The sequence below is a fragment of the Catharus ustulatus genome, unplaced genomic scaffold (genome assembly GCF_009819885.2).
Source record: "Catharus ustulatus isolate bCatUst1 unplaced genomic scaffold, bCatUst1.pri.v2 scaffold_132_arrow_ctg1, whole genome shotgun sequence".
NCBI classification, from domain to species: Eukaryota; Metazoa; Chordata; class Aves; order Passeriformes; family Turdidae; genus Catharus; species Catharus ustulatus.
Window position 1 is genome coordinate 648 of NW_024879478.1, and position 26091 is coordinate 26738.

General features: G+C 64.6%; 5 protein-coding genes across 6 annotated transcripts; 2 read left to right on the forward strand and 3 right to left on the reverse strand.

Annotated features, from left to right (window-relative positions):
- Positions 1–255: 255 nt before the first annotated feature.
- Positions 256–3090, reverse strand: SIRT2 (sirtuin 2). Its single transcript, XM_033086755.1, has 8 exons — positions 2944–3090; positions 2822–2861; positions 2328–2444; positions 1125–1166; positions 942–1048; positions 793–849; positions 638–706; positions 256–552 (listed from the first exon to the last, which is right to left on the reverse strand). Exons 1-8 carry the CDS (start codon positions 3088–3090, stop codon positions 274–276), a joined length of 858 nt encoding a protein of 285 aa, XP_032942646.1. The 3' UTR covers positions 256–273.
- A 209-nt stretch (positions 3091–3299) lies between these two features.
- Positions 3300–6304, forward strand: NFKBIB (NFKB inhibitor beta). Its single transcript, XM_033086756.2, has 6 exons — positions 3300–3514; positions 3914–4019; positions 4903–5146; positions 5461–5549; positions 5638–5889; positions 6076–6304. Exons 1-6 carry the CDS (start codon positions 3300–3302, stop codon positions 6121–6123), a joined length of 954 nt encoding a protein of 317 aa, XP_032942647.1. The 3' UTR covers positions 6124–6304.
- Positions 6305–6805: 501 nt separating this feature from the next.
- SARS2 (seryl-tRNA synthetase 2, mitochondrial) lies at positions 6806–13127 on the reverse strand. The gene is made up of 16 exons (XM_033086757.1): positions 12663–13127; positions 12444–12539; positions 12230–12259; positions 12018–12158; positions 11866–11920; positions 11530–11593; positions 10467–10572; positions 8804–8851; positions 8622–8730; positions 8210–8255; positions 8009–8096; positions 7825–7937; positions 7653–7746; positions 7328–7420; positions 7173–7238; positions 6806–7096 (listed from the first exon to the last, which is right to left on the reverse strand). Exons 1-16 carry the CDS (start codon positions 13125–13127, stop codon positions 6956–6958), a joined length of 1755 nt encoding a protein of 584 aa, XP_032942648.1. The 3' UTR covers positions 6806–6955.
- Positions 13128–13859: 732 nt separating this feature from the next.
- MRPS12 (mitochondrial ribosomal protein S12) lies at positions 13860–14621 on the reverse strand. 2 transcript variants are annotated; one of them, XM_033086761.1, is made up of 3 exons: positions 14577–14621; positions 14411–14469; positions 13860–14333 (listed from the first exon to the last, which is right to left on the reverse strand). In XM_033086761.1, exons 2-3 carry the CDS (start codon positions 14457–14459, stop codon positions 13951–13953), a joined length of 432 nt encoding a protein of 143 aa, XP_032942652.1. In that variant the 5' UTR covers positions 14460–14469; positions 14577–14621; the 3' UTR covers positions 13860–13950. The 2 variants fall into 2 exon arrangements, with proteins under 2 accessions (XP_032942652.1, XP_032942653.1); XM_033086762.1 differs by having other exon boundaries at positions 14550–14590.
- Positions 14622–14878: 257 nt separating this feature from the next.
- PAK4 (p21 (RAC1) activated kinase 4) lies at positions 14879–25533 on the forward strand. Its single transcript, XM_033086763.2, has 9 exons — positions 14879–14954; positions 15267–15327; positions 19789–20005; positions 21978–22370; positions 22572–22705; positions 23868–23994; positions 24076–24201; positions 24597–24731; positions 24813–25533. Exons 3-9 carry the CDS (start codon positions 19805–19807, stop codon positions 24966–24968), a joined length of 1272 nt encoding a protein of 423 aa, XP_032942654.1. The 5' UTR covers positions 14879–14954; positions 15267–15327; positions 19789–19804; the 3' UTR covers positions 24969–25533.
- Positions 25534–26091: the final 558 nt, after the last annotated feature.

The window sequence follows — 26091 nt, forward strand, 5'->3', positions numbered from 1 at the left end:
TGAGGGGCAGGGGGGATTGAGGGGCAGGGGGGATTGAGGGGCAGGGGGATTGAGGGGCAGGGGGGATTGAGGGGCAGGGGGATTGAGGGGCAGGGGGGATTGAGGGGCAGGGGGGATTGAGGGGCAGGGGGGATTGAGGGGCAGGGGGGATTGAGGGGCAGGGGGATTGAGGGGCAGGGGGGATTGAGGGGCAGGGGGGATTGAGGGGCAGGGGGGATTGAGGGGCAGGGGGATGGAGGGGCAGGAGGTTTGAGGGGCAGGGGTTCAGAGGGGTCACAAGCACATTTGGGGGGCACAGGGATATTTGGGAGGCACTGGGGGAGAACAACCTGCTGTTACCACCCCGTGGCAGAGCAGGTGGGGACACCCCCACCGGAGGGGGGACAAGGAGGGGCCCCCAGGGGTCCCCAGAGCCCCCCTACCCCTCATCCAGGCCAGGCCGTAGCGCTGGCGGCACGAGGGCCGCAGGCAGTGGGACGTGAAGAACGTGCCGTGAGCCTCCACCAGCAGCTCCGGGTCCAGCCCCGCCACCCTCTCCAGAGTGTCGATGTTCTGGGGGGGCCACGGGGGGGTCAGGGGGTCCCCAAAATCCCCGTGACCCCCCAAACCAGCTGCAGGGGAGGGGAGCGTGGCTCACCTGGGTGTAGCAGCGCAGCAAAAGCCCCTTGTCCTGCAGCAGCCGCATGAAGTAGTGACACACCGTGGGCTAGGGAGAATTTGGGGGTCATTTCAGGTTTCCTTGGCCCCCCCCCGAGTGGGGGTGGGTTGGAAGGAGGTTTGGGGGCGTTTTACCTTGAACTGCCCTGGGTAGAGCTCACGGGCAAGGGCGAAAAACGGCTCTGGGTGTTTCTGGGGGGCACAGGGAGGTCAAGGGGTCTCAGAGTGCCCCCAAAACAACCCAAGGCCCCCCCAGGATTCGGGGAGGAAAGGGGGATGAGTACCTTGAAGAAACCGATCTCGAAGATGGCCTCGGGGTAGGGGAGGTCATAGCTCTGCAGGTTGGAGTAGAGCCCGGTGCCGGGGGAGCGGAAATCCGGGATCCCGGCGGCTGGGGGGGTTGGGGGGCTCAGGACCCACCCCGGGTGTCCCTGAGCCCTGCCGGCCCCCCCAAAATGAGCACTCACAGGTGGAGATGCCAGCGCCCACCATGCACACGACGTTCTTACCTGGGGGGGGGACGCAGCAGTGAGCCCCAAATTCGCCCTCAAGAACCCCAAAACTGCCCTTTCATCCCCCAGCACTGCGAACACCCAAATCCTCTCTATTCCCGCTGCACCCCTCCTTCTCTCATTCCCGTTGTCCTCCCTCCATGCCCGATTTTCTCGCTGCTTCCTTCCTGCTCTTGGTGTTCCCCCGGCCCCATTCCTGGCCCCATTCCCATCCCCATCCCCATCCCCGTCCCCATCCCCGTACTCATCCCCATTCTCATCCCCATCCCAATTCCCATTCCCATTCCCATCCCATCCCCATTCCCCATTCCCATCCCCGTCCCCATCCCCATTCCCATTCCCATCCCCATTCCCCATCCCCATCCCCATTCCCATCCCCGTCCCCATTCCCCATCCCCGTCCCCATTCCCCATGCCCATCCCCATTCCCATCCCCAATTCCCATCCCCAATTCCCATCCCGTTCCCATTCCCGGATCCCCATTCCCCGCTCTCCGGTTCCCATCCCCATCCCCATCCCATTCCCATCCCATTCCCCATCCCCATTCCCCATCCCCATCCCCATCCCCATCCCCAATTCCCATCCCCATCCCCAATTCCCATCCCCAATTCCCATCCCCATCCCCCTCCCCATCCCCATCCCCGTCCCCATCCCCGTCCCCATCCCCATCCCCATCCCCATCCCCATTCCCATCCCCAATTCCCATCCCCAATTCCCATCCCGTTCCCATTCCCGGATCCCCATTCCCCGCTCTCCGGTTCCCATCCCCATCCCCATCCCATTCCCATTCCCATCCCCATCCCTGGCCCCATCCCCATCCCCATTCCCATCCCCATTCCCATCCCCATTCCCATTCCCATCCCATCCCCATTCCCATCCCCATCCCCATCCCCATCCCCAATTCCCATCCCCATCCCCATCCCCAATTCCCATTCCCCATTCCCATTCCCCATTCCCATCCCCAATTCCCATCCCCATCCCCATCCCCATCCCCATTCCCGTTTCCATCCCCATCCCCAATTCCCATCCCCATTCCCATCCCCATCCCCAATTCCCATCCCCGTTCCCATTCCATTCCCCATTCCCATCCCCGTTCCCATCCCCATCCCCATTCCCCATTCCCAATTCCCATCCCAATTCCCGTTCCCGGTGTCCCTACAGCGCTCGCTCTTCAGGAAGCGGCTCACGCCCCGCAGGCTCAGCTCGTCCAGCACCGGCTCCGGTTTGTCCCCGCCGAGCCCCAGGGTCCGGGACAGGAGCGTCCGCAGCAGCTCCACTGCGGGGACACCCCGCTGTCCCCAAACAGCGGCCAAAGCGACCCCCAAACCCCCCCCAAAATGTGCCCAAAGGCCCCCGAAAGTCCCCAGAGCCCCAGAAATGTCCCCAAAATCCCGTGAGAAACCCGAAATGTCCCCGAACGCGCCATCCCAACCGCCCTGCCCCAGAAACACGCCCAAACGTCCCAAACGTCCCTCAGGATCACCGAAGGCCCAACACGGATTTCCAAAGGGTCCCCAAAGCCCCCCAAATGTCCCCAAAGGCCCCACGATGTCCCCAAAGTGTCACCAAAGGGGACACCGAAAGTGCCACTCCGGGGACACCAAACGCTCCCCGAGAGTCCCCACAGGCCCAGCCCGGGGCCCCCAGACCCACTGTCAGCGTCGGCCGAAGCGCCCGGCTCGGGGTCCGAGACCTGCGGGGAACAGTGCGGGGGATCACCGGGGCGTCGGGGGCGGTCACCGGGGCGGGGATCGGGGGGGAACCGGGGGCGTTACCGGAGACTCGGCGTCCTGCTCCGCCTCCTCCTTGGGGGCCCCGGGAGCTGCGGGGACACTGGAGGGGTCACCGGCGGGGGCGGGAGGAGAGGCAGCCCCACCCCCGGGGCCCGGCCCGGCCCCGCCGCCGCTGTCCCGGTCCGCCATGGGCGCAGCCGCCCCGCACCACAACTCCCGGCGTGCCCCGCGCGCCCGCGGCGGCGCCGATTGGCGGGCGGAGGTGGGCGCGGCCAGGCGGAGGGAGCTGATTGGCTGAGACACCCGGAAGCGCGGGCGCAGACTACGGGTCCCGGCACGCGCCCGGGCGGGGATTCCCCGGTCCGCGATGGCGGCCGCGGCCTGAGGTGGCCCCGGCGATGGCGGCCGCGGCCCCCGCGGCCCCGGCGGCCCCCGGCGAGGCGAAGCGGCCCGAGGGCGACGAGTGGTGCGACAGCGGGCTGGGCTCGCTGGGCGAGGGGCCGCTGGGGCCGCCGCTGCCCGCCAGCCCCGGAGCGGAGCCCCCCGAGCCCCTCGCCGACCCCGCGGCCTGGCTGCGGCACGTCCTGAGCTTCGTCACCGAGGACGGCGACACGTGAGGGCGGGGAGGGGCGAGGGAACCCCCCCCCCCAGGTCCGGGCGGGACCCCCACGCACACCCTGGGGTTGGGGGGTCGCGGTCGCGCCTCTTCCCGGGGTTCCGGTGCGACCCCCGCGGGGTCCCTCGGTACCGTCCCGGGACCGCCAATCGCCTCCCCCGCGAACGGCCCAGGACCCCCGTCCCCCGGGGTCCCTCGGTACCGTCCAGCACCGCCAATCGCCTCCCCCGCGAACGGCCCGGGACCCCCGTCCCCCGGGGTCCCTCGGTACCGTCCAGCACCGCCGATCGCCTCCCCCACGAACGGCCCGGGACCCCCGTCCCCCCCTTTTTTGGGGAGTCCCCGGTGGGTCTGGGGGTGTGCGGACCCCCCCGCCCAGCCCGTGCCCCCCCCCAGGGCCCTGCACCTGGCCGTGATCCACGAGCACGAGGAATTCCTGGAGTCCATCCTGCGGCACACGGAGCACTCGCCCTACCTGGACCTGCAGAACGACCTGGGCCAGGTGCGCAACGCGCGGAAATCCGGAGCTCCCGGAGGGGCTGGGGATCCCGGGACCACCCCGCGGCTCGGGAGGGGGTGGATGAGGAGCTTGGGGGGGAAATTTGGGGTTTTGGGGACACGGTGCGGTGGAACGGTACCGGGGGGGGGGGGCGTTCACGGGGGAATTTTGGGTGGGGTTTGACCCCCTAGTTGTGACCCCAGAGCTGCACATCGCCGTGGTGCTGGGGCTGAGGTTTTGGGGGGGTTTTTGGGGGTCCTGGGGTGGTTTTGGGGGGTTTTTGGGGTGGTTTCAGCCCGGTCTCCCCCCAGAGCGCCCTGCACATCGCCGTGGTGCTGGGGCTGAGGTTTTGGGGGTGGTTTTGGGGGGTCCTGGGGTGGTTTTGGGGGGGTTTTGGGGTGGTTCTGGGGTGGTTTCAGCCCGGTCTCCCCCCAGAGCGCTCTGCACATCGCCGTGGTGCTGGGGCTGAGGTTTGGGGGTGGTGTTGGGGGGGTTTGGGGTGTTTTTGGGGTGGTTTTTGGGGTGGTTTCAGCCCGGTCTCCCCCCAGAGCGCCCTGCACATCGCCGTGGTGCTGGGGCTGAGGTTTTGGGGTGGTTTTTGGGGGTCCTGGGGTGGTTTTGGGGTGGTTTTTTGGGGGTTTTGGGTGGTTTCAGCCCGGTCTCCCCGCAGAGCGCCCTGCACATCGCCGTGGTGCTGGGGCTGAGGTTTTGGGGTGGTTTTTGGGGGTTTTTGGGGTGGTTTTTGGGTGGTTTCAGCCCGGTCTCCCCGCAGAGCGCCCTGCACATCGCCGTGGTGCTGGGGCTGAGGTTTGGGGGTGGTTTTTGGGGGGTTCTGGGGGGGTTTTTGGGGAGGTTTTGGGGTGGTTTCAGCCCGGTCTCCCCGCAGAGCGCCCTGCACATTGCCGTGGTGCTGGGGCTCGCCGGGGCCGTGCGGCGGCTGCGGGCGGCGGGCGCGGCCGTGGCCGTGCGGGAGCGCGGCGGGCACACCCCGCTGCACCTGGCCTGTCGCGAGGGTCACCCCGCCTGCGCCCGCGCCCTGCTGGGGGGCCCCGAGCGCCGGGACTGCCCCCGCGACCCCCGCAAGGAGGAGGAGGAGCGGCGGGCGCAGCTGGAGAGCGTCAACTACGACGGTGAGGATGCAGAGGGGTTTTTTTGGGGAGGGGGGATGGTTTTGGGGGAATCACGTGGATTTGGGCTCATCGAGGTTTTGGGGGGGTCACGCTTTATCGGGGGGGGCCATGATTTTGCGGATGAGGACACAGTTTTGGGGTGGACACGGTTTTGGGGTGGACACAGTTCGAGGGCGTCACGCAGGGAATTGACACCTTTGGGGGGATCAGACGGTTTGGGGGGGACACACGGAGGGGAATGGTGTGGGGCGGGGTCCCACGGGCTCAGGCAGGAATTTGGGGCGCCCCCGGCCCCCATTTCCCCCCCCCCACAGGTTACACCCCCCTGCACGTGGCTGTCCTGCGGCGGGACCTGGAGCTGGTGCAGCTCCTGCTCCGCGCCGGCGCCGACCCCGACCGGCCGGTGGGTGCCCCCAAAAACCCCCCCAAAAGAAACCAAAATCGGGTCCGGGGGGCTCGTGGCCGCCCCTGACCCCCGCTGTGCCCCCCAGGAGCCGAGCTGCGGCCGCAGCCCCCTGCACTTGGCCGTGGAGGCGCAGAGCCCCGAGGTGGCCGAGTGTCTCCTGCGGGGCGGGGCGCGCCCGGACCCCCGCACCTTCTCGGGGTTCACCCCCCTGTACAGCGCCCGGCGCCGCCCCGACCCCCGCCTGCCCCCCCTCCTGCGCCGCTTCGGGGCCCGCGACCCCCCCAGCAGCGACAGCAGCGACAGCAGCGACAGCGAGGGCGGGGCCGAGGACAGCGAGGTCAGTCGGTGACCACACAGCCCCCTGTCCCCACAGCGTCCCCTGGGGTAGCCCAGGATGACCCGCGAGGGTCCCCGAACCCTTCCAAGCGCCTCCCCCCAAACTTTTCCAGCCCCCCCCAAACTTTTCCAGCCCCCCCAAACTTTTCCAGCCCCCCCAAACCTCTCTCTCTCTCTCTCTCCCCAGGACGACTACGACGACATCATCATCAACAGCAGGCACTGCCCGGCCTGAGCGCCCCCAGGGACCCCCCAGCTGCCCCCTGGATGGACTCAGAGGTCCCCCTGCCTCCTGCCAGCCGGGGGGACCCCCTGAAGATGCACCCTCCTCCCCCCTCCCCAAAATCATCCCGGGGGAGCCCCAAAAGCTGCAGGGGGACAGTGGGAAATAAAGTGGAGGCTGCGTTGGGAGTGAAGGACACACCTGTGTGACACTGAGGGGACACGAGTGACACTGGGGGAACACGAGTGACACCGGGGGGACACCTGCGTGTCCCCAGGGCACCCACGGGGCAAAGGACACACCTGTGACTGTGGGGGGGGACATGCACACCTGTGTGACACTGAGGGGACACGAGTGACACTGGGGGGACACCTGCGTGTCCGCAGGACACCCATGGGGCAAAGGACACATCTGTGACTGTTGGGGGGGGACACGAGTGACACCGGGGGGACACCTGCGTGTCCCCAGGGCACCCATGGGGCAAAGGACACATCTGTGACTGTGGGGGGGGGCTGTGTGACACTGAGGGGACACCTGCGTGTCCCCAGGGCACCCATGGGGCAAAGGACACACCTGTGACTGTGGGGGGGAACATGCACACCTCTGTGACACTGAGGGGACACGAGTGACACTGGGGGGACACCTGTGTGTCCCCAGGGCACCCACGGGGCAAAGGACACACCTGTGACCAGGGGGGGATTTCCAGGTTTTATTCCCGGGGTTTGTCACTGTGGGGACACGCTGGATGGGGCTGTCACTGTCCCCCGTGTCCCCTGCCCTGCGTGTCCGGCGTCCTGCGTGTCCATCCCGCCACGTCCCAGCTCCGTGGGGACCCCTCCCCACGTCAGGGCGGCCCCCCCGTTCTGGAGGGGCCCCCCCCGGGCTGGTTGGGGCCGATGTAGCGCAGGAGGGGGGCGGGAGGCCGGGCCAGCACCTCCCGCCCCACCAGGGGCTGCAGCACCGGGGGCACCCGCACACGGCCATCCTGGAGGGCGACACGGGGTGGGGTGAGCCCCCCCTGAGCCCCCAAACCCCGCGGGACCCCCCCCCAAAACACTCACCGGGAGCTGGTTGGACTCGAGCAGCGCGATGAGCAGCCGGGGCACGGCGCAGGCGGTGCCGTTCACCTGAGGGGGGAACGCGGGGTCAGGGGGGCCCAGGGACCCCCCCCCCCAGGGTTTTGGGGCTCTCCCGGGGATTTTGGGGGGTCACCCACCGTGTGGGCGTGGCGCAGCTGGCCCCCCTCCCTGCTGTACATGATGTTCAGCCGCCGGCTCTGGTAGTCTGTGCAGTTGGAAGCGCTGGAAATCTGGGGGGGAAGGGGTCAGGAGGGTTTAGACACCCCCCTCCTCCGCTCCAGGGACCCCCCCCCAAAATGGGAGTCCTGATCTGGCAGCAAAGGTGGGAGCAAAGCAGGGGCCATAAACAGGGAGTCACCCTCAGCATCTCTGAAATTTTGGGGTCTTCCCAGAATTGCTTCGATTCTCCCCCAAATTATTCGGATTCTTCACAAATTATTGGGATCTCAGACCCCCCCTCACCTCCCCAAATTTGCCCCGTCCGGGCATCCAGGCCTCGATGTCGAACTTGCGGTAGGCAGGGAGCCCCAACTCCTCCGTGGGCATGTCCAGGATGCTGGGGGGCCCAGGGTGGAGAGTTAAAAGGGATTTCAGGGTCCCAGGGACAGGGGGGACCCCCCAAAATCCCCCTCACCGGTAATGCAGCCCCAGCTCCGAGAAAATCTCCTTCTGGAGCCCCAGGAACTCTTCCAGCAGCTCCTCGCTCTCTGTCCCGCGCTCGGCCGCCGTCACCCCAAACATCTCCACCTTCCAGGGGGGGCACACGGGGTGACCCCCCTGCCTTTCCCTCCCCAGGGCTCTCCCAGTGTTCCCAGTACCTTGGTGAACTGGTGGACGCGGTAGAGCCCCCAGGGCTCCCGGCCCGTGTCGGTCTCAGCGCGGTAACAAGTGCTGGAACACACGACCCTGGTGGGGGGACGCGGGTCAGGGGGGCCCCCAAAACACCCTGACCCCCCAGGGAATTGGGGTGGGGTCTTCAGAAGGGGAGGGGGTCTTTGAGGGGACACAGCCCATCGTACCTGACAGGCAGGTCCTGCAGCTGCACAGCGTGGTCCATGAAATAACCTGGATGGGGGGGGCATGGGGTGACTCCCAAATCCATCTGCCCCCCTCCGCTTTTTCCCCATTTCCCCCTCCCCTTTCTCCCAGTTTTTTCCTGTTTCCTGCCTTTCTTCCCTTTTTTTCTCACCCTCCTGCTGGTTTTCCCCCAGTTTTTTCTCCTGTATTTTCCCCTTGGTTTCCTCTGCTTTTTCCTCATTTTTCTCCTGTTCTCACCCTATTGCTGCCTCTCTTTCCCCCCCGTCTTCCCCCTTTTATTTACCCTTTTCCTCACGTTCTCCCCTGGTTCTCCCCATTTTCACCCACATTCTCCCCCACTCCATTTCTCCCCTGTGTTTTCCCAATTTCCCCCCGTTTTCCCCAATTTCCCACCTGCGATTCCCACCTCCGAGGTCCCGGCCAGGCACAGATCCTCGAAGCGCGCGGGGTCGATGTTGTAAACTGGGGAGGGGTTGGCGCTGGGCTGGACCCCGCAGCCCTCCTGGGGGGCACAGGGTGTCACCTGGGATCCCACAGGCGCCAGGCAGGGCTCGGGGGGCTCGGGGGTCACTCACAAAAACGGCTCCTCGCAGCAGGTCCGGCACCGTCATGGGCAGAAAACCCTGGGAGGAAGGAATGGCAGGAGACCCTGAGCCCCCCTGGGTGCCCCCCGAGACCCCCTGAATGCCCCCAGAGCCCCCTTGGATCCCTCCAGACCATTCCAGTCCACCCCAGAGCCTCCCTGGATCCTTCCAGAGCCTCCCTGGATCCCTCCAGACCATCCCAGAGCCTCCCTGGATCCCTCCAGACCATCCCAGAGCCTCCCTGGATCCCCCCCAGGCCATCCCAGAGCCTCCCTGGATCCCCCCCAGACCATCCCAGAGCCTCCCTGGATCCCTCCAGACCATTCCAGAGCCCCCCAGTGTCCCTGGATCCCTCCAGACCATCCCAGACCCACCCCAGAGTGTCCCTGGATTCCTCCAGACCATCCCAGAGCCTCCCTGGATCCCTCCAGACCATCCCAGAGCCTCCCTGGATCCCTCCAGAACCTCCCTGGATCCCTCCAGACCATCCCAGAGTCTCCCTGGATCCCTCCAGAGCCCCCCTGAATCCCCCAGAGCCTCCCTGGATCCCCCCAGAGCCCCCCTGAATCCCCCCAGAGCCTCCCTGGATCCCTCCAGAGCCTCCCTGGATCCCCCCAGAGCCTCCCTAAATCCCTGCAGACCATTCCAGAGCCTCCCTGGATCCCTCCAGACCATTCCAGACCATGCCAGAGTGTCCCTGGATCCCTCCAGTCCATCCCAGAGCCTCCCTGGATCCCTCCAGACCATCCCAGAGTCTCTCTGGATCCCTCCAGACGATTCCAGTCCACCCCAGAGCCTCCCTGGATCCCCCCCAGACCATCCCAGAGCCACCCTGGATCCCTCCAGACCATCCCAGAGCCACCCTGGATCCCTCCAGACCATTCCAGTCCACCCCAAAGCGTCCCTGGATCCCTCCAGACCGTCCCAAAGTCCCCCAGAACCTCCCTGGATTCCTCCAGACCATCCCAGAGCCTCCCTGGATCCCTCCAGACCATCCCAGAGCCTCCCTGGATCCCTCCAGGCCATTCCAGAGCCTCCCTGGATCCCTCCAGACCATCCCAGAGCCTCCCTGGATCCCTCCAGACCGTCCCAGAGCCACCCTGGATCCCTCCAGACCATCCCAGAGCCCCCCTGAATCCCTCCAGAGCCTCCCTGGATCCCTCCAGACCATCCCAGAGTCTCCTTGGATCCCTCCAGACCATCCCAGAGCCTCCCTGGATCCCTCCAGAGCCTCCCTGGATTCGTCCAGACCATCACAGAGCCTCCCTGACTCCCTCTAGACCATCCCAGAGCCCCTGGATCCCCCCCAGGCCATCCCAGAGCCTCCCTGAATCCCTCCAGACCATCCCAGAGCCACCCCAGAGTGTCCCTGGATCCCTCCAGACCATCCCAGAGTCTCCCTAGATCCCTCCAGACCATCCCAGAGCCACCCCAGAGTGTCCCTGGATCCCTCCAGACCGTCCCAGAGCCCCCCAGAGCCTCCCTGGATCCCTCCAGTCCACCCCAGAGCCGCCCTGGATCCCCCCAGATCCCTCCAGAGCCTCCCTAAATCCCTCCAGACCACCCCAGAGCCTCCCTGAATCCCCCCAGACCATCCCAGACCCCCCAGGATCCCCCAGATCCCCCCTGAACGCCCCCAGGTCCCCCCCCTCACCTTGCTGAGCAGCTTCCGCAGGGTGAAGGTGACGAGGGCGTGCTGGAGCAGGGCCCCGGCCCCGCTCAGGTAATAGGAGCGATGGCCCGACACGTGGGACAGGCGCCTGCAGGGGGGGACAGGGGGGTGGGACACCTGGGGACACCTGGGGACACCTGGGGACACCCTGCACAGGTAATAGGAGCGATGGCCCGACACGTGGGACAGGCGCCTGCAGGGGGGGACAGGGGGGTGGGACACCTGGGGACACCTGGGGACACCTGGGGACACCTGGGGACAGCTGGGGACACCTGGGGACACCCGGGGACACCCGGGGACACCTGCCACCCCGCACAGACGGTGTGAGCAATGGCCTGACACGTGGGACAGGTGTGGGATGGGTGTGGGACACCTGGGGACACCTGGGGACACCTGGGGACACCTGGGGACACCTGCCACCCCGCACAGACGGTGCCAGCAATGGCCTGACACGTGGGACAGGGGTGGGACAGCTGTGTTCCCTCTCCAGCTGTGTTCCCTCTCCAGTTGTGTTCCCCCTCCAGCTGTGTTCCCTCTCCAGCTGTGCTCCCCCTCCAGCTGTGTTCCCTTTCCAGCTGTGTTCCCCCTCCAGCTGTGCTCCCCTCCAGCTGTGCTCCCCCTCCAGCTGTGTTCCCCCTCCAGCTGTGTTCCCCCTCCAGGTGTGCTCCCCTCTCCAGCTGTGCTCCCCCTCCAGCTGTGCTCCCCCTCCAGCTGTGTTCCCCCTCCAGGTGTGCTCCCCTCTCCAGCTGTGCTCCCCCTCCAGCTGTGCTCCCCCTCCAGCTGTGCTCCCCCTCCAGCTGTGTTCCCCCTCCAGGTGTGCTCCCCTCCAGCTGTGCTCCCCCTCCAGCTGTGTTCCCTCTCCAGCTGTGTTCCCTCTCCAGCTGTGCTCCCCCTCCAGCTGTGCTCCCCCTCCAGCTGTGCTCCCCCTCCAGCTGTGTTCCCTCTCCAGCTGTGCTCCCTCTCCAGCTGTGCTCCCCCTCCAGGTGTGTTCCCTCTCCAGCTGTGTTCCCCCTCCAGCTGTGCTCCCCCTCCAGGTGTTGCTCACCTTTGCCGGATGATGTCCAGCCCCTCTCCCAGCTCCAGGTGTCCCTTTGGCTTGAAATCAAACTCTGACAAAGGGAGGGGGAGCCTTCATCACTTTTGTCACCCCAGACTCTCCAAACCTTCCCCCCAAATCCTCCACAACCCTGAGGCCCCCTCCAAACCACCCCAACCCTCCTTCCCCCCCTGAATCCTTCCTCCCTCCACCCCACCTTCTCCATCACCCCCAGATCCTCCAAACGCCCCCAGACCCTTCCTTTCCCCCCCAAGGACCCTTCTCCTCCTCCACCCCACAACAAAAAGCCTCCCCAGGACCCCCAAAACACCTCCCATCCCTCACCTGGTTTCTCGCCAACCACCTCGAGCAGCCGGGCCTGACTCTGGTCCCCAACGGGCTGGGGGGGCACAAGGGGGAGTTGGGGGGGGCAGGAAACCCCCCCAGGCCAGAGGGAGCGTCAGGGGTATTTTGGGGGGGGGTTTTGGGGGTCTCACCACAGCAGGGTGTGTTCTGTTGGGCAGCTGGAGGGCCCCCAGGTAAAATCTCTGCTCCAGGTCGGATTCCTCAGCCTCGAGCACCCGGAGCTGCCCCCGGAGGCTCCGGCCCCGCTCCCGCAGCGCCGCCAATTCCGGGAGCTGCCACAGGGCCACCGTGAGGGCACAGAAGGCCAGGAGTCCCCCGAGCCCCCACAAAATCCCATTCCTACCGTCTTGGCCTCTGCCTTGTCGTGGGACGCCTGGGGGAGAAAAGGAGTCAGGTCGTGCTGGGGGATTTGGGGGGAAGAGAGGGGATCTGGGGTCGATGGAGGACCTTGGAGTGATTTGAGGGGAAAGGGAGGGGGGTCCCAGGGGGAATTGAGCGCGGACCAGAGGGCACCAGTGGGGACCTGGGGGGTCCCCGAACGTTCCCGAGGGTCTCACCATGATCTCGCGGACCCCCTCGGCCACGCGCCCCTTCTCGGCCTCCAGCCGGGCGATGCCATCCCGGACCTCCCCCAGCCGCGACCACGTCCGTACCTGTGCGCAGGGCGTGGCTCAGGTGGGCGTGGCTCAGGTGGGCGCGCCGGCCACACCCAAACCCCGGGATAAGCCACGCCCCCCGCTCTCCCAGGCCCCGCCCACCCCGTTCCCGCCACTCACGATCTCCCGGAGCGCGGCGCCCCCCAGCGGCCCGCGCCGCTGCTCCACCTCACGCTCGCTGAGCGCGGTCACGTCGAGCTGCGGCCGCGCGCTCAGCCCCTCCCGCACGTGCTCGTACAGGCGGCTCCGCCCGGCCCCCGCGGCCCCGCCGCCGGGAGCGGGACCCGGGCCGGGAGCGGCCCCCGCGGCCCCGCGCCGCCCGCCCGCCGCTCGCCCCGCCGCCAGCAGCGCCCGGCGCGCCGCCATCTTGGCACCGGCGCGCGGCCGGCGCGGGTCACGTGGAGGAGGGGCCGGGGGCGGGGCCAGGCGCGCGCGCGAGCGGCACCTCCCCCGGGCGGCTTTGGCCACGCCCCCTCGCGGTCCGGCCACGCCCCCTCCCTTATCCCGGCAGCGCTCGGGGTTTGGTGACCTCCGTGACCCCGCCAGTGACCCCGCCAGTGACCCCCCCGAGACCCCCAAGGTCATCTGAGTGACCTCCCCACTGACCCCAGTGACACCCACCCAGTGACCCTAGTGATACCCCCAGAACCATTCCAGTGACCCCCAGGGTCATCCCAGTGACCTCCCCAGTGACCCCAGTGACACCCACCCAGTGACCCCCATGACACCCCCAGAACCACTCCAGTGACCCCCAGGGTCATCCCAGTGACCCCCAGGGCCATCCCAGTGACCTCCCCAGTGACCCCAGTGACACCCACCCAGTGACCCCCATGACACCCCCAGAACCACTCCAGTGACCCCCAGGGTCATCCCAGTGACCCCCAGGGCCATCCCAGTGACCTCCCCAGTGACCTGTGACACCCCCGGGGTCCTCTCAGTGACCCCAGGACCATCTCAGTGACCCCAGGGCCATCCCAGTGACCCCAGGGCCATCCCAGTGACCCCCAGGGTCATCCCAGTGACCCCAGGACCATCCCAGTGACCCCAGGGCCATCCCAGTGACCCCAGGACCATCCCAGTGACCCCCAGGGCCATCCCAGTACCCTGAGCTACTCCCCCCGAGTTCCCAGATCCATCTCCGGACTCTTCCCAGTCCTCCCCCGTGCCAGCTGCTTCCCAGTGCCCCCAGGCCTCCTCCCACTGCCCACAAGACCCCTCAAAGGCCCCTTCCAAGTTCCTCCAGTCTCCCCACGACCCTTCCCAGTACCCCCAAACCCCTCCCAACACCCCCACCACCACCGCACACCACAACGCACATCACCTCCAACTTTTAATCCGAACAACACCCGGGGCCAGCGCGTTCCTGCCTGGAGACCCCAGGGTCAGGGCGCGTTCCCAGGACCCCCCCTCATTTCTTGGCCTGCACGTGGGCGCAGTCGAACTTCCCCCGCACCACAGTGAGTTTGACGCCGGGCAGGTCCTGGGTGCGCCCGCCCTGCACCAGCACGATGTGGTGCTCCTGCAGGTTGTGGCCCTCGCCGGGCACGAAGGCGATGACCTCGCGGCCGGTGCTGAGCCGCACCCGCACACACCGGCGGTTCGCCGAGTTCGGCTTCTTGGGCTTTCGGATCAGGTTCTTCAGCACCACGCCCTTGATCTGGGGGCGGCCCAGAGTGGGCCCCAGTTTGCGGAGAGGGGGCGCGGGGCGGCCCTGCCGGTGCATCTGGTTCAGCGTGGCCATGGCGGCGGATGGAGAAGGGGCCGGCGGCGACGGGAGGAGCAGCCCCGGACCTGCGGAGGAGACACAGAGAAGGGTCAGGGGGTTCGGAGAGGCGGCAGGTTTTGGGACGGACGGGTGATTTACGCACTGTAGCGGGGCAGAGAGGCGGCAGCCCTGAGCACGGCGCGGAGCGACATCTCCGAGGCTCTGAGGGGAGAACGCACGGTCAGAACTGCCTGGGGAAAGCACCAGGGACCAGCGGGGAGCGGCGGGACCGGAGCTCTCACGTTATCCTCAGTGTGCCGCCATCTTACCCCGATCCGAGCGCACCGCGCTGCGATTGGATAGCGGAGATGCCAATCTGCGTGATTCGTGCGTTGATTGGTCAGGTTACCGCTTAATCCCGCCCTAGTCGCTGGTGAGCCAAGCCTGGAGACACGCCCCCTCAGAGCAACTTCCGGTTTAAACCCCGCCCCTCCCACTAAGCACCGCCCCAAACTGCCTTACCCGCCCTAGGCCACGCCTCTTGCCCATATTCGGCTCCTCTTACGCCCCCACTTGCCCATATATGGATGACCACTCCCCTCCGCCGTTGTCCCCGCCTCCAGAGGGCGGGGCCTGTCGCCGCGGCGACGCGGGCGTGGGAGGACCCGGATGTGCCTCGCTCCCAACATGGCGGCGGCGGCGGCCGAGTGAGGCCTGAGGGGGCCCCGGGGGGGCTGAGGGCGCTCGGGCGGAATTTGGGGATTTCGGGGAGATCTAGGGTTTGGACACCCCCCACCAGGGCCTAGGATTTCAGTGGTGATGGAGGTGGGGGATTGGGAGTGTGCTTGGGGGCAGTTTGAGGCTCCCCGAATCCCTGGGGGGGCGGCAGCAACAGCTGTAGGAACAGCTGGAATTCCCGGGGAGCATCGGAATATAATTCCAACCGCCCCCCGCCCTAAAGGCGCCCCGAAAGGGGAAGTCTGGGCTGCTCCTGAGGGAATTCCGTTCTTCCCGTGCAGCACTTTTCCCGGAGGACCCGGAACGCGGAGCTGAGGCAGGAAAGTTTTCCCTTCGTGGAAGGTAGGAAACGGATCCGGAATTAATTCTCAGAATTTTTTATCCCACGGGGATTTGGTGGGGGTATCATCCAGAGCCCTGGGATGGATTTTTCCAGCGTTTCCTGTGGATTTGGGTCAGGAACTCCAAGGCAGATGGGCACAGGACTCCTCAACAATATCCTAACTCCTCAAAAACACCGTTTTCTCCAAATTTTGGCGCTGTGGGAAGGGAAATCGCCATCCCCAGTGGTTTTTGTGGTGCTCCTGTCGCCGCTCCTCAATGGAAAATGAGAAAAAAATCAGAAAAACCCTCTGAAATTGGGCTTTTATTTGTATTTTCTCTGTAATTTAGTGAATTTTCAAGTAAGTAATGGTGGGATGGATGGATTGACCCGCGCTCGGCTTGGAATTTAGTGGAGATTTGGTTTATGGGGAATATCCAGATGTGGATATCCAGATGTGGATATCCAGATCCAGCAGTCCCGTGGAAATAACCAAACCCTTCCTGCTCCCACCATTCCCCGCCGGGGTTTGGGGGTAAAAGGTGGGAATGTGGTCACCGGGATGAGCGGGAATCTCTCTGGATTTCCCAGGAAGAAATTCCAAGGGCATTCCTGCCCGTGGCTTTAATTAATCTTTTAATTTGTTCGTTCCTGTGGGATGAAACCTGGGTTCCCTGGACCCCTGGGAGGAATTTCTGGAGCCAGCCCCGAGAGGGAATTCCCGTTTTCCTGGATTTTGCCGAACTGGATCTTTATGGACGGACGGCATCGTTAACTGATTAATTGGATCATCTTTAATTGGCCTTTCCTTTGCCCCGAGCCGGAGATTCCCGATGTTCCTGCCTCCCACTCCCTACACTTCCAGCTCCGGGGAAACTTCCTGCTGCAGGATAGGAGCTGAATTCCGCCAGAATTCCTCTTTTTCTTTTTTCCTTTCACACTTTTGTCCTTCCTCCCCCTTTCCTGGTTCTCCTTTTCCCGCTCCTCCCTCCTTTCCCTGCCCTCTCCCTTCTCTCCCGTCCTGGTTTTCCTCCCGGTGGTCACGGAAGCTTTGAGTGATTCCCTTTTCCCAGGAGTTCGGATCTTCTGGTTCCCTGATTTTTTTCCTGTTCTGGCGAGCTTCGGAGGCTCCTCGTGGGTCACCAGATTCCTGGAATTCCGGGATTCCTCCGGGCAAAGACCGACACTTCTCCTCCTCTTCCTCCTCCTCCTCCTCCTTTTCCTCCTCCTCCTCCTCCGGCAGATCCAGCCGGGCCAGTCCAACCCGCCCTTCCCGGCCGGAGCGCTCCGGCCCTGGCGGCCTCCCCTTTCCCGGGAATGTGACCCGTGCGGGAATCACCCCGCAGCTCCGGCGCCGCTTCCCGGGCGGGTTCTGCGGAAGGAAAAATCCCCGAGCTGCTCCCGGCGGGATTTCAGAGCTCCGGGATCGCCGTGCGGATCGGGAGAAGGCGCGTTCACCGCTCCTCCCGGAATTCCCGGAGTTTTCCCGACGCTTTGATCTGCCCCTGTTGCATCAGGAGCTGCTCCCCCAGGATCCCAGATTCCCGGCGGGGCCCCTGGAGGTGGAGGATTTTCATGGAAAATGTGGATTTGGGGGGTTTGGAGTCTCCTTCTGTCCCGGCTGACACCAGGAAAATAACTCCCCAAAAGGAAAAAGCTGGTCAGGGATTTTCCAGCAGAGACTTTGGATCTTCCCTCGTCTTCCCGAAAGGATCAAACCCAGCATGAGTCCAGGATTCAGGGAACTTTAGGGAAAAAAAAAAAACAGGAATAAGCGGTGGGAATACGAGGTGAGTTTTCATCTGGTGGAATTTTCTCACCACGTCCCCCCAGGGATCCCAGGAAGGCTCTGGAGCAGGGGTTCCCTGGGAATCCCTTTGGGATCCCTTGGGATTTCCTGGAAATCCCTTTGGGATCCGCCTGGGAGCTCTCCCCATCATCCCAGGACTCTGGTTCCGTGTGGCCCCGCTTTAGGTGAAAATGGAGCAATTTTGGGCAAAGGGAGGAGAGATGGCGTGGATGGACAGCTCTACAAAGTGAGGGGGAAAATGGGAATACTGAAATTCGGGAATGAAGCCAAGCACCGTGTCTGGAACGCTGTGATGCCACCCTGGGCATTTGTTTTCCTGAAATTCCCCCAGCTCCGGACTGAAAGTCCCAAAATTTGCTGAAGATTCCATTTAAGGACGCCCTCCTGCCCAGCAGCATCTGATTTTCCTGGATTTGGGATTTGTGGGAATGCACTGCTGTGCTCCTTTATTTTCCCTTTCTTTTCCCTTTATTTTCCCTTTCTTTTCCCTTTCTTTTCCCTTTCTTTTCCCTTTCTTTTCCATCCCAAAGCTGCCAGCACATTCCCACCAGGACACAGCCTGAGTGCCGATGGTTTGGGGGGAATTTGGGGGATTTTGTGGGGAATTTTAGGGAAAACACGAGAATATTCCACCCGGTGTGGACTCAGTTCCGTGTTAATCGGTCACTGATTAAACCCCGCTGGGATCCCAGGAATGCGACCTGGGAAGGGCTGAGGAATAATTTCACCCTCTCCTGGCCTGCATCCCACCCTCTGGAATTCTTCAGGACCCCTCAGCCAAGTGCTGCCGGGTTTTCCCCAACCATCCGAAAAAAAGGGGATTTTTGGGGTGAAATCCTGAGGATTTGGTGTCCAGAGGCCCCAGGTGCTGCACCTCCCCGACATTCTGGCTGACCTGGATCATCCTCAGATATTTCCCATGGAAAAGCCCAAGTGCAGCAGATTTTAATCCTCCCACTCCAAGTTCAACTGTGATTTCCCCAAATCAGAAGAATTTTTTATCCGAAAATGGGATTTTGGCAATCCAGGGAGGATCCCAAAAGTGTCCTGGGAAGGTGGAAGGGATCAGCCTAGGATGGAAAATGGGGAATATTCAGAATTCCAACAGATTTTCGCTGGGGTCGAAGTGGGTGAGCAGAAAAGCTTTGTGATGGATCACTGATTTAAGGAGAAAACCTCAAAGGTTGGGAAAAAAACTGAGAAAACCTTGGAAGCAGCGTGATTCTGGAGCCTGGAAAATGGGATTGACCTGAGGAGCTGGGAAAAATGGGAGGAAACAGCAGGAAATTGGCGCTGGGAGAAGCAGTGGAAGTGCGAAAAATTAACCCACCCAGGCACATTTTTAGATTGTTTAACAAATTTTTAAAATTTGTTTGTTGGTCCAGATGAGGTAACCAATGGATTAATCCCGTTTCCAAGGGGGAATTTCTGGTGTTTCCAAGCTTGGACTTGGGGAGAGATGGGAAGTAATTGGATAAAAGTGGGGGATCTTGGACAGAAGTGGCCAATGGATGGACAGAAATCATTCCTGCAGCAGGATTTCACATCCATTCCAATGTGTTCCATCCCAGCAACATTTACAATTTAATTCACGCTGACTGTGGGATGTGGGCACTGATCCCATTCCCTAACCCCGGTTCTGTTCCATCCCCTGACCCTAACCCGGTTCTGTTCCATCCCCTAACCCGGTTCTGTTCCATCCCCTAACCCGGTTCTGTTCCATCCCCTAACCCCGGTTCTGTCCCATTCCCTGACCCGGTTCTGTTCCATCCCCTAACCCCGGTTCTGTTCCATCCCCTAACCCGGTTCTGTCCCATCCCCTAACCCGGTTCTGTTCCATTTCCTGACCTGGTTCTATTCCATTTCCATCGCCTAACCCGGTTCTGTTCCATCCCCTAACCCGGTTCTGTTCCATCCCCTGACCCGGTTCTGTTCCATCCCAGGACCCGGTTCTGTCCCCTCCCCTGACCCCGGTTCTGTTCCATTTCCCATCCCCTAACCCGGTTCTGTCCCATCCCCTGACCCGGTTCTGTTCCGTCCCCTAACCCGGTTCTGTCCCGTTCCCTAACCCGGTTCTGTTCCATTCCCATTCCCTAACCCGGTTCTGTTCCATTCCCATCCCCTGACCCGGTTCTGTCCCCTCCCCTGACCCGGTTCTGTCCCGTTCCCTGACCCGGTTCTGTCCCGTTCCCATCCCCTGACCCGGTTCTGTCCCGTTCCCCTGACCCCGGTTCTGTTCTGTCCCCTCCCCTGACCCGGTTCTGTCCCGTTCCCTAACCCGGTTCTGTCCCGTTCCCTAACCCGGTTCTGTCCCATCCCCTAACCCGGTTCTGTCCCGTTCCCTAACCCGGTTCTGTCCCATCCCCTAACCCGGTTCTGTCCCGTTCCCTAACCCGGTTCTGTCCCATCCCCTAACCCGGTTCTGTTCCCTCCCCTGACCCGGTTCTGTCCCATCCCCTGACCCCGGTTCCATTCCGTGACACTAACCCCGGTTCTGTTCCATTCCCTGTCCCTAACCCGGTTCTGTTCCATTCCCATCCCCTAACCCGGTTCTGTTCCATCCCCTAACCCGGTCCTGTCCCCTCCCCTGACCCGGTTCTGTTCCATTCCCATCCCCTAACCCCGGTTCTGTCCCGTTCCCTGACCCGGTTCTGTCCCGTTCCCGTCGCAGCCGCGCGTCCCGGGCCATGTTCTCCAAGAAGAAGAAGCGCGTGGAGATCTCGGCTCCGTCCAACTTCGAGCACCGGGTGCACACGGGCTACGACCCCTCGGAGCAGCGCTTCACGGGGCTGCCCCGCCAGTGGCAGGGGCTGCTCGAGGAGTCCGCCCGGCGCCCCAAGCCCCTCGTGGACCCCGCCTGCATCACCGCCATCCGCGGGGCGCACAAGGTGCAGGGATCCGGGAGCGTTGGGAATTTGGGGAGTTGTGGGGTGGGGACAGCGGGGCCGGGTCGCCCTCCTGGGTTTGGGGTCTTGGAGGAGGTAACGGGGGTCTGGGTGCTCCTTGGGGTTGAATTGGGGGCAGTTTGGGGTCTTGGAACAGCGATATCCGGGGGTTATGGAGCAGGTAAGGGGGTGCTGGCCACTCCAAAAGCCAAACTGGGGGAATTTGGGGTCTTGGAACAGCGATATCCGGGGGTTATGGAGCAGGTAAGGGGGTGCTGGCCACTCCAAAAGCCAAACTGGGGGAATTTGGGGGTCAGGGAGGTGGGAGCTGGGTCCCACCCCTTTCCTGCCTCCCAAAAAGCCAAACTGGGGGTTCTTGGATCGGGGGATTTTGGGATGGGGGGGAGGTGGGGGCTCATTTAGTTCCCGAGGTGGGTTTGGGGGAATTTGGGGTTATGGAGTGTGTAAGGGGGTCCTGGGCGTTCTTTGGGGTCAGACTGGGAGGATTTTGGGAGTCTTGGGGCAGGGAGGTGACGGTTGGGTCCTGCAGGACAGGGAACCCCCGGTGAGACCCTTCCCCACACCTGGAACCAGCCCACCCTGTAGGAACTCGGGGTTATTCCCACCTGATCTCTTCCCCATTGTGTGTGCTCCCAATTAAATCCCACATCCCCCCCATTCCCACTTCCCACCTCAGTTCTGATGTCCCCCAGTTCCCCCCCTACCAAACACCCCAAAATTTTGGGGCCTTCCCAGCGAGGGGGACCCCAATCCCTGGGGGTCACCTGTGATCAGTTTGGGGGCGCCCCAGCCAAGCCCCCTCCGCTCTGCCCATCCTGCCATCCCCTGCAGCCATTCCATGTCATCTTTCTGTTGTTTTTTTGGTTTTTTTTTCCCCATTTTCCCCGTGTGTTCCCCCTTCCTGCAGCCCATCGTGCGCGGCTCCAAAGGGCCCCAGGATGGGACCCCCGGGGGCCGGGACGGGACCCTGGCGTGGCTCCTGGACGGGCTGGAGGCCGTGTCCGTGTCCCGCTCCAACTCTCTGCGCCGGGACAGCCCCCCCTGCCCCTCGCGGCACCCCCCGGAGAACGGCCTGGCCCCGGGACCGCCCTGCCCGCGCCCGGAGCCCGGCAGGAGCCGCCGCGGGGCCCCGGAGCCGAGCCCCCCCCAGCCCCGGCGGCGGGAGGACCCCAAAGCCGCGGCCGGGCAGGAACCCCCCCACCCTCACCCGCACCCTCGCCCCGGGGGCCGCCCCAAATCCAGCGCGGCCGGAGAGGGGCCCCCGCGGCCCCCGCCCCGCGAGCAGCGCCCGCTCTCGGGGCCCGACCTGCGGCCCCCCGACATTCCCGGCGCTCCCGGCGCTCCCGGAGCGGGGCTGAAGACGGCGCCCGGACGCCCCTTCCACACCTACCCCCGCGCCGACACCGACCCCGGCCGGGGGGGCAGTGTCCAGGTAAAGGGGGTGTCCCCAGGCCCTTCCTCACCTTCCTCTTCCTTGTCCTGCTCTTCTTCCTCCTCCGGAGTGGGTTCTCTGCTCCTCTTCCTCACAGCTTCCCATGCTCCGCGGGGATCAGCAGCAGCTTCTTTCCCTGGGGTCACATCCTTGGCTCCGGAGCGGTTTCTTCTTCTCTTGCTTCCTCTTCCTCGCTGTGCTTGTCCTGTTCTTCCTCGGAAGCGGCTCCTCTGCTCCTCTTCCTCGCAGCTTCCCAGAATCGGGGCGTGCAGGGGCCGCCGCCTCCCTGCCCAGTGCTGCAGTTTCCTCTTCTCTTCTTCCTCAGAAGCAGCTCCTCTGCTCCTCTTCCTCACATCCGCCAGCTCCATGCTTCCATCCTGGTGCTGCATCCGTGGCTCCAGAGTCTCTTCCCCTTTTTCACTCAGCCCTTCCTCCCGGCCTCTGCCCCGAGGCCCCGGCGCTATCCCCCGACGTTCCTGCGGGAATTCCGGGGGCTGACTCCCCTCTCCCCTGTCCCCACAGGCCGAGCACCGCCCGGGACGCCCGCAGGAGGTGACCCCCAACGGGCCGGTCCCCGCCGCCGCTCCCGGCGCCTCCCACGCCCCCGGCCCCGCACGCCCCAAAGCCCCGGAGCCGCCTCCCCCCGCCCCGGAGCCCCCGGCCCCGCGCGCCCCCGGCCCCGCGCCCGCCCCCGCGGCGGCGCCCCAGCGCGTGTCCCACGAGCAGTTCCGGGCGGCGCTGCAGATGGTGGTGGACCCCGGCGACCCCCGCACGTACCTGGACAACTTCATCAAGATCGGCGAGGGCTCCACGGGCGTCGTCTGCATCGCCACCGTGCGCGGCTCCGGCAAGCTCGTGGCCGTCAAGAAGATGGACCTGCGCAAGCAGCAGCGGCGGGAGCTGCTCTTCAACGAGGTGAGGGCCTCAGGAACACCTTGGATCCGCTCAGGAACCCCTTGGATCCCCTCAGGAGCCCCTTGGATCCCCTCAGGATGCCCTGGGGACCCCTCAGGAACCCCTTGGATCCGCTCAGGAACCCCTTGGATCCCCTCAGGATGCCCTGGGGACCCCCGGGGACAGCCCCAGGGTGCCACGCCCGTGCCCTGTCCCCCGCAGGTGGTGATCATGCGGGACCACCAGCACGAGAACGTGGTGGAGATGTACAACAGCTACCTGGTGGGCGACGAGCTCTGGGTGGTGATGGAGTTCCTGGAGGGCGGCGCGCTGACCGACATCGTCACCCACACCAGGTGACCGGGGCGGCGGGGTGGCACGGGTGACGGGGAGGTGACAGAGAGGTGACAGGCAGGTGGTAGCGAGGTGACAAGCAGGTGACAGGGTGGTGACAGAGAGGTGGCAGGGAGGTGACAGTGGCACGGGTGACAGGGCGGTGACAGAGAGGTGACAGGGCGGGGACAGGGCGGGGACAGGGCAATGACAGGGAGGTGACAGGGCGGTGTTGGGATGTGGCAGGCAGGTGACAGGGCGGTGACAGAGAGGTGGCAGGCAGGTGGCAGGCAGGTGACAGGCAGGTGGTAGGGAGGTGACAGGGCGGTGACAGTGGCAGGGAGGTGACAGGGCGGGGACAGGGCAGTGTTGGGATGTGGCAGGCAGGTATTAGGGAGGTGACAGTGGCAGGGTGGTGACAGGGCGGGGACAGGGTGGGGACAGAGACGTGACAGGGAGGTGTTGGGATGTGGCAGGCAGGTGGCAGGAAGGTGACAGGGTGGTGTCAGGCAGTGACAGGGTGGTCACAGGGCGGTGACAGGGTGGTGTTGGGATGTGGCAGGCAGGTGACAGGGAGGTGGCAGGGTGGTGACAAGTGACAGGGTGGTGTTGGGATGTGGCAGGCAGGTGGTAGGGAGGTGACAGGGCAGGGACAGGGCGGTGACAGAGAGGTGGCAGGGAGGTGGCAGGCAGGTGGCAGGGAAGTGAAAGGGCGGCGACAGATAGGTGGCAGGCAGGTGACAGGGAGGTTGCAGGGCAGTGACAGAGAGGTGACAGGGCAGTGACCATGACAGGGAGGTCACAGGGCGGTGTTGGGATGTGGCAGCCAGGTGGCAGGCAGGTGACAGGGCGGTGACAGAGAGGTGGCAGGGTGGGGACAGGGCGGTGTCAGAGAGGTGGCAGGCAGGTGGCAGGGAGGTGACAAGCAGGTGACAGGGCTGTGACAGGGCAGTGACAGAGAGGTGGCAGGGAGGTGACAGGGCGATGTTGGGATGTGGCAGGCAGGTGGCAGGGAGGTGGCAGGCAGGTGACAGGGAGGTGACAGAGAGGTGGCAGGCAGGTGGCAGGGAGGTGATAGGGCGGGGTGTTGGGATGTGGCAGGCGGGTGACAGGGAGGTGACAGGCAGGTGGCAGGGAGGTGACAAGCAGGCGCCAGGGCCGTGACAGGGTGCCGTCCCTCCCCAGGATGTCGGAGGAGCAGATCGCCGCCGTGTGCCGCTCGGTGCTGCGCGCGCTCGCCGTGCTCCACGCCCAGGGCGTCATCCACCGCGACATCAAGAGCGACTCCATCCTCCTCACGCACGACGGGCGGGTAGGAGCCCCGGGAAATCCCCCCAGACCTGCCCTGGGTCCTGTGGGGTCCCGCCCTGACCAGCCCCGGCCCCGTTGGCAGGTGAAACTCTCGGATTTCGGCTTCTGCGCCCAAGTGAACAAGGAGGTGCCGCGGCGCCGGTCCCTGGTGGGGACCCCGTACTGGATGGCCCCCGAGCTCATCTCCCGCCTGCCCTACGGCCCAGAGGTGGGTCTGGGGGCTTGGGGGAGTTAGTGGGTGCATTAGGGGGTGTTTAGGGTGGGGTTCAGGGGGTTTGGGATGGGGCTGAGGGGGCTGAGGGGGGTGTGGGGGCTCCCAAGCTCATCTCTGCCTCCTCTACCCCCCTGAGGTGTCTTGTGGGGGAGTTGGGATAGGTTTAGGGGAGCCCAGGGTGGGTTTGGATTTGGTTTAGGGGAGCCCAGGGTGGGTTTGGATTTGGTTTAGGGTTCTCCAGGGTGGGTTTGAGGGGCTCCAAGTGGCCTCCCCTGCAGACCCCCCCCATTCTGGAGGCTGTGTGTTTGGGAGGGAGGGCACAGAGTGGGTTTGAGGGGCTCCTCCCTAAATCCATCATGTTTGGGGTGACCCTTCCCCCCCGCCCCCAGGTGGACATCTGGTCTCTGGGAGTGATGGTCATCGAGATGGTGGACGGGGAGCCCCCTTATTTCAACGAGCCCCCCCTCAAAGCCATGAAGCTGATCCGGGACAACCTTCCCCCCCGGCTCAAGAACGGCCACAAGGTAACTCGGGGAGGGGGGGGGCTCCCCTCCTTTCTGGGCAGTCCTGGGGGTGTCTCACACCCCCTTTGGCTCCCCCCCCAGGTGTCCCCGTCGCTGAAGGGGTTCCTGGAGCGGATGCTGGTGCGGGACCCGGCGCAGCGGGCGAGCGCCCCGGAGCTGCTCCGCCACCCGTTCCTGGGGGTCGCGGGCCCCCCCGCCTGCATCGTGCCCCTCATGCGCCAGCACCGGCTGCGGTGAGACCCCCCCTCTCTGGGGGACACCCCCCGGCCCCCTCCTGCTCCTCCTCCTCAGCAGCACCCCCAAACTGGAGCGGGACTGGGACGTTCCTGGGCCCCCCAACCTGTACTACTGAGCTGGGGACCCCCCAGCAGAGATTCTGGAGGGGAGGGTGCGGCCGTCGTCCCAGAGATTTGGGGCTCATCCTGGTCCCTCCTTTGGGACACATTTTGGGGCATTTCCCCCTTTTTTGTTTTGTTTTTTAAGCCCCCTCTTTTCTACCCCCCTTGGGCACTGGGGTATGGCCCCCCCTGCATCTCCATGAGAGGGGGGGGTCCCCAAAACTACAGCCCCCCCGTCTTCACACCACACTACTGATTGGGAGTGTGTCCCCCCCGGGCCCTCCTCGCCTGTTTTTGTTGATTTTGGGGTTTTTTTGCTGGTTCCTTCCCCCCGGAACTCCCCCTGGCCCCACGGATTTTGTTTTTTAACGAAGTTCTATTTATATGGTCGCGTTTTGTACCGCGCGGGACGGGGGGCCCCGGGGGGACTCGGGGCCCCCCCAGATTACACGTGTCCTTTTGGAGTCCTGTGCTGTGTGGTTCTTTGGGGGGGTACACGGCAGGGGGCACCTCCTCATCCCCATGGGGTGGGGGGACCCCCCCAATAAAGGACCCCCCAGCCTGGAGCTGCTGCTGCTTCGGGGCTTTATTGACTGCACAGGGGGCGAAGGGGGCGGCTCTGCCAGCCAGGGGCACACGCAGGGGCGCGCAGGGGGCCCGTCCTCCGCACGGCTCGGCCCGGCTTGGCTCGCATGGGCCAAGGCTGGCTTGGCTCGGCTCGGTGCCCGGTGGTGGATCTCGGCCAACGCTGGCTCGTATTGACTCGGCTTGGCCAACGTTGGCTTGTGTCAGCTCATCTCAGCTCACATCAGCATCTCCTGGCCAGCTTGGGCACGGCTTGGCCCACATTGGGTTGGCCCAGGGTGGCTTGGCCCGTGGTGACTCATGCTGACCCGCAGTGGCTCGTGTTGACCCGCACCGGCTCGTGTTGACCCACATGGGCTAATGTTGACCCACACTGGCTCATGTTGACCCACACCAGTTCATGTTGACCCATGTGGGCTAACGTTGACCAACACTGG